The sequence below is a fragment of the Schistocerca nitens genome, unplaced genomic scaffold (assembly GCF_023898315.1).
Source record: "Schistocerca nitens isolate TAMUIC-IGC-003100 unplaced genomic scaffold, iqSchNite1.1 HiC_scaffold_376, whole genome shotgun sequence".
Taxonomy (NCBI): domain Eukaryota; kingdom Metazoa; phylum Arthropoda; class Insecta; order Orthoptera; family Acrididae; genus Schistocerca; species Schistocerca nitens.
The window spans coordinates 2,450,145-2,467,948 of NW_026045910.1; the positions used below are offsets into that span (position 1 = coordinate 2,450,145).

The following is a 17,804-nucleotide window of genomic DNA, read 5'->3' on the forward strand; positions in this document are numbered from 1 at the left end:
CATTCCTCGAATGCCAGATTACTTCTATCTGAACATCACAAACCTGGAGTAGGGGTGGCCATCGCCATGGCCTTCTGACCAGTTGGTGTAACACCGGACGGAGTCATCAGTGATGGCGTGGCCCCAGGTGTGCCGTGTGGAGTACCATGTGGTGTGTGTGGCGTGCCGGGAGTCTGTGGGGTCATTGCACCAGGTGTCATCTGGCTGGATGGTGTCTCATCCCAACGGCTGCGCCTCTTGCTAGCAGACGGTGTCGGGGTCTCCTGGATGGGGTCACCGGCAGTCCGATCAGTGCGAGGTGTTTCTGCCCACCCACTACCGTGTCCAGGTGTTTCTGCAATAGATAGTTATACAATGTTATGTTTTAGCTACAGCAAAAAGAATTTTGCTAGTTCATAAATACGAGAAGTGTGAAAACAGAAAATTTGTATATATTTCAATGACCACTTTACCAAATGAGTAAATGTTTTAAATGAACTTTTAAACATTTAAGGCGGAGAAGACACATGACAAAAACTACTTTGGAATAAAAAGAAATGTACGATGTACCTCTTTCTGTCTTTGGAGTCTCATCCCACCGGTTGCGCCGTGAGCTCGAGATTCCCTTGTCATGCTGTGGTGTTTCCCGGCCGGGTGTCGCATGTCCCGGTGTTGCGTCCCACATTCGTGTACTCTGCCCAGGCGTTGCTCCTGGGGTTTCACTACCCTTTGCATGACCAGGAGTCTCGTCCCATCTTGTTGAAGCTGGGGTGGCCTTTCCAGGAAAAATGAAACATTACTAAAGTTAACTGTACATAATATTTCTACTTTGTAAACATAAGTCTACATGATACTCTTACAATATGAAGACACACAGAAGCATAAACTATACACTTTCCATGGAAATACAGAACATGACATTTGTATCATACTTAACAACATTGAGGCCAAAAGACATCGTGCTATTTCTAAGCTTGAAGGTTAAAAACCAGATCTGCATGAGAAAACGCCTTGAGTCAGGTTGATCCAGTTCAAGTGCCTATGCATGGGCAACTGGATGCCTGTGAACAGAGGCTGAAAACAGCTTGTGCATTGGCAGTCAATGCTTTGCACACAATACTGGCTAGTCAGTTAACGTTGATTAAACAAATGCAGTTAAGAGGACAATTCTACAAGAAAAATTCAACCCAGGTAGAAATATTAACATCTGATTAAATTTGCAGACTGTGACATTTATTTTTTATCATGAGTGATGAAATACTTCCACAAGATGCAGAGTGCCTTGTTGGGCTGCACTGCAGAAAGTGGGGTAGCTTGAAAAACTCTTTGATATGTACATCATCGTGCCATTATAACAATTCTGTGCTGTTGTAATACTTGTCTTCATAGAGAGTAGTTTTGTAAATCAGTCACTTCTAATTGCATTTCCAAAGATACAATATCTGACACAACAGGAAACAAGAGTACTAAACAATTTTAAATTACTTACTAGGCTACACATGTGTGTCAAAAACTCCGAAGAAGTTTCACAATGTTATTTTGATGACTCATGAAATGTGTGCCTGAAAGTAATTTTGGAGATCGTAAATAATAATAAACACTCAACATTCAACAATCATTCAAATTATCATAAATGTTATAACAAAGAAGTCAAGAGTAACGAGGTGTCTCCAAAATCAGCGTAGTTGTACAAAGGTACTTTATTTGCAGCTACCAGTTTCACGTCTGTATAGACGCTTCTACAGGTTTATCTGTCAAGAATAAAAGTCACTTTGTGAAAGTTATTTGAAACTGTAGAAATGCAGAACAAGAGATAGTGTTGGCATTCAAGTCTAAACAATACCAATTACAATGGCTACATTTTTATAACGGAGATGGGCAATTATGGAGTCCCAGGAATCAGGAAGTTATCCAAGTTAAAAGAGTCAAATGACATTGGTGGGTTGTCATAATAAAATTGAGTACACCAGAAAGATGCTTGTCAAAATGTACAATGCACGACTGCTGAATGTGCCAGGCCTAGCAAAAACTGGGGAGAAGCAAATAATGAATGGGACGCTAATGTCACTGGGATAAAAACTAACATCTAGGAAGATTACTATAAATACATGGGAAACATCATTAAAAAATAACACTATAATAGGGAACTGAAACACTGTGAATGGAAAAAACCTGAAAACATCATGTACAATATATTACAGAATTCAGTAGATGCCAGCTACATAACAAGATGTAACCAAAACTTAAAAAATCATGTGTGATGTACATAATTCTGCTGCACAGCTAACAGGCTGATGTGTAAGCAGCCCATTAACGCTCGCAATATCCTGGGAGGTGGAAGGCCACTGTTCCAAAAAGGAAAAAATAAACACATGAACAGTTACAATGAGAAAATCATAACATCCTCTTTGGCACTGTGGTATTGTTAGCTTCCACAAGCTGCTTACACCCCATAGGCCTAATAGCAATACGGTGGAAGTACGAGAATCACACACGATTTTATGTTTTACTTACTTCAGTTCTATACAGCTGGTGTCTTATCAAATCCTGTAATATACCCTATGGTATGTTCTCTTTTAAGCTATTTCCCGTTTATTTCCATTCTCAATATTTCAGTCCCATTCTAGAGTACTATTTTTTGGATTACACTTTCTGTGTACTTATAGTAATTTCCCTAGATGTTAGTTACTTCTTACATGTTTTATCCCTGTGCACATTAGTGTCTCACTCACTATTTGTTTTTCCTAACTTTTTCTTCTCTGCCTCTCTCATTCAGCAGTTATGCTTTGTACATTTTGACAAGCATCTTTCTGGTGTACTCAATTTTATTATGACAATCCGCCAATGTGGTTCGACTCTTAATGTGGATAACTTCCCGAATGCTGGGACTCCATAACTGTCCATTTACATTATGAACATATAGCCATTGTGAGTACCTGTTATTGTTTTTTTTGTTGAACGCAACACTATCTACAGTCTGAATTTCTACTGTTTCAAAAAATTCCACACAGTGTTTGTATTCTTGGCAGATAACCCTGAAGATGTGTCTCTGCTGTCATGAAACCAGTAGTTGTTAACAAAGCACCTTCATAGAGCTATGAGGATTTTGGAAACAGCTCACCATTCTTGACTTCTTTAATTGTTATAATTTTTACGATAATTTTAATGTTGAGTGTTTCTTACTGTTATACTCTGTGTTTCTATGCTGTGGTTGGCCTCCCCAGAAAGCTGTTTGTAGGATTTCAAAACTGGAAGATAATCCGTGGTGGGGAGGGTCAGGTAGGAAGTACATATACTGTAACAGTCTGCCTTTCAAATACATGCAATTTGTCCATTTACACATAACTGTCACAAAAGTCAATAATAACTAGATTCCTTCCCTGAACTGTCATATTTAAGTTACTTAAATGTATCGCAATATCAGTGACAAAGGCTGTGCGCACGTGACAGAATGAGGTGTGAATGTGCGCCTGAGCTTGCTCAGAGGGCAAGTTGAGACTGCTCACATCACTTGGGGCACAGCAGGAACAACTGTAAGTTACCGTAATTTCTCTCAATAGAACGAAATACTCTCTACTCCAATTAGACAGTTTTTTATATTCTCCTTGAGGAAAAGGTGAAGACAAAAAAGAACACTGAGTGGACTCCAAGACTCATTTGACCACTTATGGAAAAGATATAACATCAATATAATGTTACATTACAAGAAGTAAAACAGTTTAAAAATCTTAATGCAGTGTTATAAAGGATCACACTAAGAGTACTGAAAACAAAACAAACTTTTTGTGGTGGTATGCAACAATTAGAACTCTAGGATGACTGTGTAAAAGAATTTTAATTTTTTTTATTTTCCAGAATGACTGCAACAGCCACCAGAATGACTGCAACAGCCACAATTCATCTGATACTGAAACACAGATTAAAAACACTGGAGACAAAAGCAAATTCAGACGACGAACTTTTATGGGTTAACACATATACAAGACTAGACTGCACTAGACACAGCCATTCCAACAACTAAGCTCTTTGAGTTGAGTGATAAAATCTTCTGTGCCATAACGGAAATCCTGCCCTACTACCAACACCTTCAGCCAACCCAATAAGGGTTATGTGACATGGGAATGAATTATGTCTGTAAGGATGTCAGTGAAGAGCAACCCAGAGAATGTCAAGCTGTTCATAGACAGTAAACACTGCTGTTCATGGCTGTGCTTCACCATGAAGAAACAGGCCAGAAAGAGTTGGTGAAGTGATTTTCTGTAACAGACAGCTTTTACATATTTCAGTGATACTGTGTCTTTATCATTCTTCAGGAGGAAAGAAAATCATGCATGTGTAGTATATGTTTTTATATCAAAATACTGTCCCAAGAACTTTCTCTCCCAAGACATACTAGTACCAGCATTCACATCTATCCTTTTTCCTCTTCTTTCTCCAACCTGTACTTGTTTTCAAAAACTACAGTATTCAGCTATGACCACCCTTTCATTCGAGAAATGCCTCTCCTCTGTCTTAGAAGGGATGACACTACTCTAATCAAAAGTCTTTACTATACAAGTCTGCACCAAACAGATGAGATCTGGAACCCAAACACTGGCATGGGGATCTGGAAACCAAGCACTGACATGTTGCTATTTCAAATGTTCTTGGGATAGTGGAAGCACCCCCAACACTTATACCTAACCAATAAAATCTGAACAACAGTTACATTAGCTCAGGTCACCTTTAACAGCCTCTCAGATTACATTTTAACTCTGAATACTTCAGAGACAAGAGGTTTGATTTCAACAATATAAAAATTAGTGCAAAATTTTGAAGCCTCTTCAAACACTCGAGTACCCAAGAAAGTAACATTTGCAAACTAATTTAAAATTGTAATAATATGTTGTGCTAGAATGGTATGAATTTCTTGCTTGCTCTTGATACCGTTGACAAGGGGGATAGCCACTGCAGGATAATACAGCAGCTCAGCTATTTTGCTTCATATGCAGCATGCAAGTCATGTTGAAGTAACCAAGTTGTTTCAGAAAAGATATCTGTTAACTATCAATTGAAGAGTGGAATACGGTAGTGATAGAGAGGGCAGTTTTCCCAAGGCTTGAAAATATAATATAAATTAGAGGGACGATTCTGCTTGATCCATATGCATAACATGGGCATTTATTTCTGTAACACCACTTTTGACAGTTAATGTTATCAGCAGACTGTGCTGCAGTGTAATATATATGGCATTATTAAGTGCCGAACTATGAACTAATTATAAATTACAATATGGAACAACATATGAAGACATTCACTCCTCTTTTAAGTTGAAATGTCAATAGATAGCAGGAGGTAAAAATATTCAACTAGTATAATGTTTCAACAAACATTCCTACTGTGCGAGAGAAGAGCACTAGTGATTTTCAGCTGCAGGGAGGAAGACTAGGACATATCATCTTGTTAATGACAAGATCACTGGGGACAAATTTACCAGCAGAACAGGTATAAAAATGTGAATGGCTTACATCCTCCTTGTCCCAGGTTGAGCTCGGCTGCTGTGCACTAGCGGCGACAACCGGAGCTGTTGGCTTCTTCTTGACAGGGACAGCCTCCTCACCTCCAGTCTGATCCCAGCGTCCTCTTCGTTTCACTGCTGCTTTTGCTACCTCTCCATTTGCCACTGCTTTAAGTGTGCCCTCTTTTGACTTCTCGACAAGTTTCTTACGCAGCTGAAAACATAAAATTTATTCTCACTACAAATCTGTGGATCATCTTGTGACTAAGAAAAAATTTTAGGACACATATGCTGTGGTAGGATAAGACTTTGATGGGAAGCAGATTATGTGGTTATGACCACTCAGCTCTCCCTATGAATGAATGGTCACCACATACTATCCTTACTGCCTGGACCCTTGGCTTTCCCCCACTGACTCCCTCCCAGGCCCTCAGCCATCACCTCTAACAACACAAGTGAAGTTTAGTGAGTTGTGGATGCTTTTGTAAAATTTTATCGTGGTCCAGAGAAAATATAAAAATTCAAATGTAGCTAAATTTTCGTTTTTCAAAAAGGTGTGGTTTATTTATATAAAATCATATTATAGGTACAAATGAGCTTTTAATTTTTACTCTTAAAAATAATGAGCTAGACAGGTTAGAAATTAATAGTGGAAATTACATTTGCGGTCTTGAGCCTATTTTTACAGTCCAGTTCTTGCAAGGAACAACTTATGCGAAGAGTGTCTTCAAGGTGAGCGTCTGTTAACCTTGCACAATTTTTATTTCTCAAGCAATTCATGTTTAAAAAAGTTGAATCACACTTGTACATGGAGCTAACAAAATAGGCATGTAAACAGACAATTTTTGCGTATGAGTAATTTTGTGAAAGATTTTTACCCCAAAATACTTCAGTGGATCTAGTTTCGTACATGGAAATATATTCTTGGAATTCAATTATCTTCATTTGAAATGAAGACTTTGGAAGACTGGGCAACTTGCAGCCACATTAGTCCATTCTGCCACTGGAGAAACTCCATACAGGAATTTGAAGAACTGTGAACTTCCCTGTTTATGTAAAGTCTTGGAATCTTTCTGAAAATTCCTTGCCAAGATTTGCCATAAAACAAAGACACTGCAGTGTCTATTTTCAAATTCTTTTTTATATTCAAGTACTGTTGAAAAACAAATTCTTGATTTCAAATAACTTTTCAATAGATATCCAGCATGTGATGGAAAGCAGACACACTTTGCATTGAACCACATAGTCACTTCAAATTTTCTTATAATTCAGTGTCAAGCAAGTTTAAATTTTCAGAATGTCTTTCAACAAAGCCACAGCTAGTATACTGCAGGCATCTGTTAGTATTTCCATGTATTCCCTTCCTTCCTGTGTATCCAAGTTCTCCAAGAATGATATTACTTGTTTTATTTGCCAGGATTGTGCTATTACTTTGTCTTCACTTAGCTAGCTAACACTGTTGTGCTGCAGTCAGTCAGAATATGCCGACACACAGTCTGACAAACTCCTTGAACTGCCTGAACCCAGCAGTCTTATCCTTGATTCTCTTTACCGAGACTTTTTCTTTGCCCATCATCATAAGGGCCCTGCAAGTTAAAAGGGAAACCATTCCATCATAACTACTGTCTGATTTTGCCATGAGTTCATCAAAATCTTCTCCAAGAGTCTTGCCTTTCAATGGCAATAGTACTAGTAACTCATCTTTAAATACTTCACCTTCATCAATGGCAAAAATAACACAAAAACTGATGTTAGTGCAATTTATATTTTCACCAACAGTTTTACGCAATTTAAGACACACATTGATTGATGCGCAAAACAATATTACCACATTCCAATAAACAACAAAAATAAACAAACACTCACTTTGCATGCGAACATGACAACAAATGCCAGCCCGCATCCACCCCTCCTGGCAGCCATCCTGCTACCACACATGTACCAACGAACAAATTTGTCAACTAAGGTTCAAAAACAACTGGTGGAGAGCAGAGCAGTTTTCTCTGTAAAATTTCAGCACTGCTGATGTTAAAATAAAGTAAAAAATAAACAAACATAACCCTAGTCTCTGAGAGCATCAAATCAAGACACTCAAATATGTGTGCACAGACACACACTAGAATTAAGTTTGTTTATTTTTTTACCTTATTTTAATGTCGGGGTCCCTGCACCAATCCTTAGCCAAAATATGACTGTCAGACTGCCTGCAAGCATTGTGCAGAACATAAGACATAGTGTTAGCATAGGACAGATTCAAGAGTCCATTATAAAAGGTTCTTGCACTTGCAGTTCAGTTGCGATTTTAACAGTGCGAAAGGATTTGATGGCATGCACAAAGTAAGAGAATTGTCTCTTGAATTAAAATTTGAGCAGAAATTAAAGTTAGAAAATATTTTTTTGGTGGTCCAGTTTTCAATTTTCTTCAGCCCATATCTGGACAGGAGTCTGCCAGTTGCCAACCGTTGCTCAGCACTTAGTTCTTCCAGAAAGTTAAGTTTCTGAGCTACGATGAAAACTCGAGCACAACCATTTAACGAACAGCTGATACCATGATACTAACGGATGTCAGCATGCCCATTGAGGAAACCACCAGATTAAATCTATTGTTTATAACTTACTGTTTTTTCGAATGTATTATTATGAAACTATTAATTTGGTGCACAAGTTCATAGCATTATTCTATAAATTTAATAAACACAACTGACACACGTAACAGACTTTCATCATCAATAATATATTCTCCTTCACTATTTACAAGTCTGCCTACGCTGGGGTAACTTTTTGATTCTGCGACTGTAGAAATCATGAGGTTTTGAGGTCGAAAAACTCATCGAGCCATATGCAGAGTGCATTTTCATCCAGGAAGAAAGTTCCTTGAAGTTGTTTGACAGGGCCCTTAAAGGGTAAAATCTGAAGGCACATAATCAGATAAGGCGGGGGCAGAATGACTTCCCAATCCAAATCCCGTACAGTGTTTGTTGTGAGCCTAGCAGAATGCTGGTGGGTGTTATCATGGAGTAGCATCACTTTACGCTGTCTTCCTGGCCATTTTTCTTGGACTTGGTCTACAAGACATCTCAGTTGTTGCAAATAAATGTCAGCAGTGATGATTACATGACAGGACAGCAGTTTGTAGTACACCACAATGTTGCTGTTCCACCAGATGCATAACATTACCTTTTGTGGATGCGCACATGTCTTTGTGCAGGGAGTTTCTGCTTTGTCTGGGCTCAACCATTCCTTTCTTTTCCTTATGTTAGTATGAAGACACCATTTCCTGTTACCATTAATGTAGAAATGATTAGTGTTGTCCACGAGCCTGTAGAGGTAGTGGTACTGGCTTAAAGCATGAGGTGCCCGTACATTCACTTTTTGTACCTCCTCCGCTGCATGCAAATGTTGCAGGATGGTTGAACAGTTCATCACATCTGCCAGGTCTCAAGTACACTGATGTGGATTAATGCGTGGATGTAAATGATCTCCATCAAACCCAAAGGTCTTACTGAACATGGAGAATCACTAATGTCAAAACGATTCTCCTCAAAATGTGACAACCATTTTCTTGCCATGCTCTGTCCAGAGACACTGTCTGCATAGATGGTGCAAATGTTTCTGGCTGCTTCAGCTTCTGTCACTCCTCTATCGAACTCAAACAGAGGAAATGTTCCAATTTCTCCAATTAGCAATCCATTTTATAGTGTTCACAACTCCACTCAGTATCTCCAAATGACAAAATCACATTATGTAAACTCAAGTAGCCCCAGTGAACTACAAATAAAAAATGACAATCAATAAATTAACCCATATCAACCATAATATCAACATGAAAAACAAAAATATTATGAACTTACGCATCAACCTAATATTTAATGATTTTTAACTGATGAATAAGTGGTACAGCACTCAAAACTACCACAATCTTACACAGGCTAAGGCAGAGTGACAATACTGTTTCCCAGGACAATGAAGCCATGCATGCTGATGTGAATGCAATATGTTTAGTCTTGTTTATGTGCTTGTCCGCCCACAGCTCGTGGTCTTGCGGTAGCGTTCTCGCTTCCCGCGCACGGGGTCCCGGGTTCGATTCCCGGCGGGGCCAGGGATTTTCTCTGCCTCATGATGACTGGGTGTTGTGTGTCTCTCATCATCATTTCATCCCCATCGACACGCAAGTCGCCGAAGTGGCGTCAACTCTTAAAGACTTGCACCAGGCGAACGGTCTACCCGACGGGAGGCCCTAGCCACACGGCATTTCCATTTATTTATGTGCTTGTCCATCATTCAACTATATGATCAGTGGTTATCTTTACTATTTTGATTATCTGTATTTTGATTAGTATCGCATACATTTTGAATATTCTTCCTGAAAGTGAAGCTTCTGGCTAGGATTTACTTTCAAGCAAAACCATTTAACAATACCTGATACACATAATAATCACAGTTGCCAGCATGACTTACTGAGGAAATTTAATCAAAGCTGCATCAATGTGGTTTAACATTATCAAACTTATTTCAATTCTGAAATTATTTCATGGAACCATCGAGACATGAAAACGGGTGACTATCAGACCACAAGCCATTAGAAATGAGTAAGATTTTACAAACCTCAGTCTCCTCACCACGCAGTAACTGTTCTTTCATGATCTCCGTATATGTTCGAGAGCCAAGATCAGGTGTCTTCCCACCTGGAACCACAACAGAACAGTATTAGCACAGGTACAGCTTACACCACCTTAGACCTAAACTAGATTAAATCTATTTTTTATAATTTGCTATTACTTTGAATGTATTATAATGAAACTACTTAGTGACTTTTAACTGCTGAATATGTTTTGAAAAACAGTGGCAGCTAGCACAACAAATATAGATGGATATAAACAGAATATCTACAAGGCTCTGAACATGTCACCATGACGGGAATAGACACACAACAAGAATGTTAGAACTAACTCACAAACAAAATCATTTGTGAAAGCCACCACTGGAACATTTGCCCAAGCCAAGACAATGCCTGATATTATTTCAGAAGTGTTACAACTAAATTTGTATTGTGAAATGTTCATTTTCAAAAGATGCAAGATGCTGATGCAATAAATCCAAATATGAAAGCAACTGTGTTCAGAGTGTTACTGAAATATGTATGATAATGGAAGAATGAACGTTCTATCCAAGACCTACAAAACAAATGAGGATTTCAATATGTCAAATGGTCGTTGGATCTGAAACGAATTTTAATATGCAATTAACCAGCAACAATGTCATTCATGAATAATATCAACATGTGAGACATGAGAGAAGTGCATGCAATGAAAATTAGAAGTGGTTTGCTAAATATATGAAAAGCTCCACAACAGAATTACGAACAAGCCACAGTTGCATTCCATCTTGATTGCAATGTTAATGTGAGATACGGATAATCAAACAAAACTGCCATCTTCTGTTACTTAAAAATGCATATAAGGGCAGAGCTTATTTAAGCTATTACAATTAAGCATATGGGACAATACCTACATATTCTGCAACCTGCATTCTTAAAATTAGTGGATGGCATGAACTGAACTCTTTCCAACGTAACTCTGCCGCAATTGCATCTACTATTCTTTCTTATCTCATTTCAAACTTCCTACCTCCCTTCTCCAGAAGAGTGTTCCCCATAACCTGTGTTTGTATTAGTCCATTGTATAATCTTGTCATGCAAAGAAACAAAAAGAACATATACACTCGCTGCTCTTCTGCAACCCCCTCCCCCCCCCCCTCCTCCTCCTCCACCCGTCTGAAATATCCAGTTCGATTTTCAAATTGTTCAAAATTACTTTAAACACAGCTAAATTATCAATTTACATATACCATATTTTCTTCACAATGTTTAAGCTGGTCATTATTACAGCCACAAATGCTTAATATTTTCTAACAAGACTTTCAGCTTAAACAGCTATTCAAATTAAATTTGCAGGAGTAACTGAAAATGTTATGAGGTACAATTTCTTTCCAGAATGGAACAGTTTGTAGCAGAAAATAAGCCTCATTTTTACCATTTCTGGTACCTATTGTTTGCCGACACTTACGAGTTGCTCACTTCTGACAATTCGCAATCAGTATCTTAGGAGAACCCAATACTGAAATTAAATGTTACCCTGCCAATATGACTATATATGTGCTGGAGCAGAAGAAAGCAATGCATACGATATAAGAAAACCTGCAAATGGAATTTATATACAGGGATAGACAGGGTGTACATAAAATCCGGAAACACTCAATTATTTATTGCACAAGAACCGAACACTGCACAGATATTATACATATGTCATTTTGAAGAGAAATCCTGAAATAGTTTCATTTCATGTTCAAAACATTCCTTAACATAACTGGAAGCTAACCGCAAGCCAAATTTCTTTAGCTCCCTTCCATTATAATGTCACTTGCAGATTCAGGAACCACAAAAAAGTAAAATGCAGTAAAAAGTCTATTTGAACCTTTAACGATGTTACGTTACAGATTTTTCCTTTGTGAATCTTATTGTGCATCCATATGGACACTCAGACAGGGCATATATTTTGAAACTTTTGCTTAAAATAAAATTTGTAGAAAAATTCTGATTAAGGCATTATGGTACAACAATGTGACTGATGCAAAAAAATTCGTGAGCACAACAACCGTTAAAAAATAGCTAAATCTAATCTTGCACTACTAATTTCCTTCACATTTTTCCAATATGGAATAACAGTTTTAAGAAGAAGAAACAAAAAACAGTTTCAAAAAAAGTGCTGCCCTTCTGAATGACACAGAGAAAATTCAGTCACAACAGCCTGCATACCAAAGAGCAGATCCAACATGCTACTGAAACAAAACTGTCCACTCTGATAAATATCTGTATCATACTGTAATACTAGAGTAGGGTGCTTCAATTATAATTGCTGCAAGTGCCTGTTACAGGAATAGTACAAAAAAGAAGAGTGGCAAAAAAATCTGAGTTGCTACTCACATGTAGTATTACAATATGAAAATATATTGTCATGGAATTTTCGATTCTACTAGACTTTCATTTCGCACAACAACTGATTCAGGAGAGAGCAGTAGAACAAATACCATTGGAAATCATTAATAATACATGTTACGTACCACACCGACAATAATCCAATAGAAAACGGCTATGCCACAGATATTAATTCAATAAAATTAGTCTCTAACCAGGTCATGACGACAGTTTTAACATGTGTCATATGTTTACAACTGTTCTGCAAGAACTATTATAATACTTTAATATTACAGTCTTTAAAATAACAACTTTTTCAAAACACAATGGAAACTTATCCCTCCAAAGTACAATTTATATTCACTTGTTGTCCTACAGCTCTGTTCACCCTATTCTTATCTCCATATTATCTTTTAATTAATGTTTTCTTGCCCTTCCTTCCTTTTATTTCTTTCCTTTCCTTTCCTTCTTCCTTCCTTCCTTCCTCCCATCAGAGAGCAATATGTTAATACACATTCTTGTGCATCTTACTACTATCCTCCTTCCCTTCCTTAACCAATACACCTATTTCCTTTGTCCCAGAAGAATAAATTCATAAAATATTCCATAAGCTCATTAATGAAAAGTACAACCTGTTTCCAATTCCACCATATGCAACTCACTAATTCTCTACAAATTCGCATTTATCATGTGATATGGATATGTCAATTAATAAGAGCTTATGTATTTTTTTAACTTTGTGTGTACATCTTGACTGGAGGAGAATCACACCTACACTGAAGTAAAATTACTGACTTTTTACCAAGTACCTAAATATGTAGGAAGTAGTAGTGCAAGATCTTTCAGAAGCTAAAATGCAACAGATATGCTCTTCATTATTACATGAGAACATAACAAGGAACACACAAGCAGAAATAAGCCTCTGCAGTTGTTATTAGGGAGCTGTTCAGCAATCAAAATCTTTACACTGTAGTTACAAAAAATCTAAACTAAAAACATACTGAATATTGCGGTGCAAAGTTTTACATGGCATATGAATTCGGAAACTTAGCTAACAAATGAATGGTAAAAATGAGATTAATTCCTTCTCAGCAAACATACATAAAAGACTTGTTTCCTATATTTAAAAAAAATATGTTCCATTACAGAAAAAAATCTAGACAATGAAAACTGAACAATTTCAGACTGCTTGAGCTTGGGCATATGTTGAACTTGCCAAGATACGTACATGCCCATCCTGCTGCTACACTTCAGCAAACGGTTGTTTGCAAACATCTTGATCCATGGATGAATTTTAATAGCCACCTAGAAAAAAGCTGGGGTGATTAATAGATTTCTGATAACTCTCACACAACAATCACACACCCAAGAAAACTTCTCCTGCAGCTTCTCCACAGATGATCCGTGTTGGTTCTTCCTTTGTGTCCAGTAAAAATACTTCTTACAATTTGTGAATGACTTTTACTTTCCCTATCTTCTGAGGCTTTTTCATATTACAAATTTATCATAATGTCAACCAGGTGTCTGGAATGTTCTCCTTTTGTAACTCAATCAGTGAGAGTTACATGTATCTACTATTTGTTTCTGACCATTTCCCAAATCAGTTCTCTGTAACCATCATTCTGATACATACAGGAAAAGAACTGTTGGGAATACAACTAACCATTTACAGAAACAAAACTTGCTGCAACATGTAACATTAAAACTTTAATCTGTCCCTCATCCTACATTAGGATGGCTGTGCCTTGCTACTGTTTCCATAATATACTTGCAATATGAAAATATTTAAATGTTAATGTATAAAACAAAAAACCAGTCAGTACAAAAATGTCCCTTGGAAGTGACAGAACATGGACTGCTTTCCTTTAATATTTGTTCCTTACAAATGTGATAATGGTATGTACCTCCACTTAATCCAATGACTGTGCTAGTCCTTTCAATACATGACACACTAACCACAACTCTCAAAATCAGAGAATCTCACCAGACCTCAACCTCATGACACTACTGTTAACATATTCATGCTTTGTTACCCTAAACATTCCGTAAAGCATAAAATTCTAATTTAGACGCTATATAAAAAAAAAAATATATAAAAAAAATAAATAAATAAAATAGTCAGATGTTAGGCAAAGGAGAACATTCCAACAGAGGAAGATTGTTGAAAGTGGAAACTGTGTATCACTATCAGGAAAATATCCCTCATATTTATGCACAATAAAAACAGTGTTATCATTTATAACTGGAAGGCATATTAATTCTGAAATGTAAGGCGTAATTAGCAGATTTTATCCAACTACCAACTGATACAAAAAATACCCATTTTATATTGCAGTCTCCTGCTAAGAGAGCAAGACACTGCATCAAACAATCATATATTTGTCTCCAACGAAAATCAAGAAGCTATACTGTGGCATTATACTGTCACTCTCATGGCTTTATCTACCCTTTTGTTCTTATGTTTAGTAGTTCTAGTATGTCCAAAGACCAGTTAGATGCAACCTCCTTTACTAGTTTATTCTGTGAAAGCCGCCTCATCTCTGGATAGTAAAATGAAATGATCGTATGGCATTTACTGGCCGAGATATCCCCTTCAGGGTTCGGTCGCCGTATTGTAAGTCTTCTTAGTTGATGCCACTTCGGTGACTCAAGTGCCAGTGATGATGAAAATCACACAACACCCAGTCCCCTGCCAGGAATCAAAACTAGGCCCCCTGCGTGGTCGGTGGTAATGCTACTGCCATGCTATGAAGGAAACAAACTACATATGAATCTACTTAATGTATTTGAGCCTTGGCCTGCCTCTACAATTTAACCCCCCCCCCCCCCCCACACACACAATTTTTTCCATTAACAAACAAGTTTGTAATCCACAAGGATGCGACCATCAATGCAACCTTCCTGATGGTCAAGTAGTACCACATAATTAGTAGAGTCAGTTGAGTGCCCTTTCATCAACCTCAAATTTTATGTTTTTTATTGTAGCAGACCACATTTACATAAATAACTGTACATAGCACATCTACTTTCCCATGCATAGCTTTCCTACTGTTCTTCATTACTGATAATACATTAAAAAAACACACCACAAAGGTATTATCTGAATGGGACAAATTGGTAAATGTGATGTACATCTACAGACAAACAAATACAATTTCAGAAAAATTGTATGATTTATTCAAGAGAAACTGAGCAGGTCAATAATGTGTTGATCCACATCTGGCTCTTATGCAAGCAGTTATTGATTAACAGAGTTGTTGCATATCCTCCTGAGAGATATCCAGCCAAATTCTGTCCAACTGGCAACTTAGATTGTCAAAATCTAGAGCTGGTTGGAGGGCCCTGCCCACAATCCTCCAAAGATTCTGAATAGTGGAGAGATCTGGTGACCTTGCTTGTCAAGGCAGGGTTTGGCAAGCTCGAAGACAAGCAGTAGAAATTCTCGCCGTATGTGGGGGGCATTATCTTGCTGAAATATGAGCCTGGGATGGCGAGCCATGAAGGGTATCAAAACAGGGTGTAGAATATGATTAAAATGACACTGTGCTGTAAGGGTGCTGCAGATGACAACCAAAGGGGTCCTGCTATGAAGAGACACGGCACCCAGCCCATAAATCCTAGTTGTCAAGCCATATGGTGGGCAACAGGCAGGGTGGTATCCCACTGCTGTCTGGGGCGTTTCCAAACACACCTTCACTGGTCACTGGGGCTCAACCTGAAGCAGGACTCATCACTGAAGACAAATCTATTCCAGTCAATGAGATTACAGGCCAGAGACGTGCTTGGAGATGCCCCAGACAGTGGTGTGATACCAAACTGACAGTCACATGCCATATGACCAGGCAACACAGAATGATGGTCTGGGGTGCCAATTCTTTTCATAGCAGTGGCCTTTGGTTGCCATCCACAGCACCCTTACAGCACAGTGTTATGCTGATGATATTCTACACCCCATTTTGTTGCCCTTCATAGAAAGCCATCCTGCCCTTACATTTCAGCAAAACAATGCCTCACCTGCCCATGACAAGAGTTTCTACTGCTTGTCTTCATGGCTTGTCAAACCCCACCTTGGCCAGCGAGGTCACCACATCTCTCCTCAATTAAGAATGTTTGAAGCATTATGGGCAGAACCTTCCAACCATCTCACGACTGTGACGATCTAACATGCCAACTGGGCACAATTTGGCATGACATACCTAAGGAGTATATCCTTAAGTCTATCAAACAGTGTCAAGCCAATTACCAGCTTGCACAAGGCCCAGATGTAGAGAAACACATTATTCACTTGCTCAATTTGTGAAGCTCTTCCCCTTGAATAACTCATAGAAGTATTCTGAACTTTTAATAATTTGTCTGTCTGTACATGAACATCACATACACCGATTTCAATCCCATTCGGATAATTCTTTCATGGTGTGTCTTTTTCTTTTGTCTTGGAGTGTACTTTACAAAGTGTTATGTGATACTTGTTCTTGAAATAGAATTAACAGAAAACAGCTCAGCTCATGATTCAGACTATCTCTGCCTAGAATAGGAATTGACACATTGCTTCAATTAAGTATAAAAGACCTGAATAACAAGACTGAAAATCATGAAAATATGATCTTAAAATGCAAAATAAAAACATGCCGTTAAGTTAGTCTCATGTCTCACTGACAACAAGGCCACAAGAGATTGAGCACTAACTAATGCAGAGAAAGATGAAGTAAAGAAGCTGCTGCGGTTTATTTAAAGAAGCATCCAGCCATGAATCTGCACTGATTCAGGTACTCTATATCAGGCTGAATGGACAGCAAATCGATATCTGCTCTCACTCTATATATTTTACTCAATCATTTAGCTTAACAAGCAATACTAAAACTATCTTTGTGCTGCATGCACTAAATCTGTTCTATTGTATGACAGGTCAGCTACAACTTTTTATGACCAAACTGAAGAACACAGAATAACGTATCTGTGAAATGGAAAAAATGCTCAGAATCACCAAAAATATCAGTATTGTATACATCAGAATAAATGATATTGTGAGAATAAAATTGAAGCTGAAGTAAATGTTGTAAGGGACAAAAAGATTTGCTGTAATCAGCAGCCACACTTATCCAACTACACAATTTTCAGCTTTTTAAGGTGAAGGAGATGATATACATTTACAAGACAAAAATTGTAGTACAACATTAATATGATACTGTAAAATGCTGGGTGGAACTCAATGAAAGCAATGAAAGTAGCCACTTACTATATAGGTGAATAGATGAGTAACAGACAGGTAAATAAACAAGACTGAATGCTTAGATAAGCATTTGGACAATGCCAAACACTGCCAGCAGATTCCTTTACTGAATGTGATAAAATTGA

At 37.8% G+C, this 17,804-nt stretch overlaps 1 protein-coding gene across 1 annotated transcript in view; it reads right to left on the minus strand.

Annotated features, from left to right (window-relative positions):
* LOC126229603 (splicing factor 3B subunit 1-like) overlaps nucleotides 1-17,804 on the minus strand; it is a 60,674-nt gene that overhangs the window by 23,642 nt on the left and 19,228 nt on the right. The window contains exons 5-8 of the mRNA XM_049942344.1: nucleotides 10,082-10,161; nucleotides 5,487-5,690; nucleotides 550-754; nucleotides 44-334 (exon numbers count right to left, since the gene is read on the minus strand). Coding sequence (XP_049798301.1) covers nucleotides 44-334; nucleotides 550-754; nucleotides 5,487-5,690; nucleotides 10,082-10,161 — 780 coding nt within the window. The remainder of the gene's footprint in view (nucleotides 1-43; nucleotides 335-549; nucleotides 755-5,486; nucleotides 5,691-10,081; nucleotides 10,162-17,804) is intronic.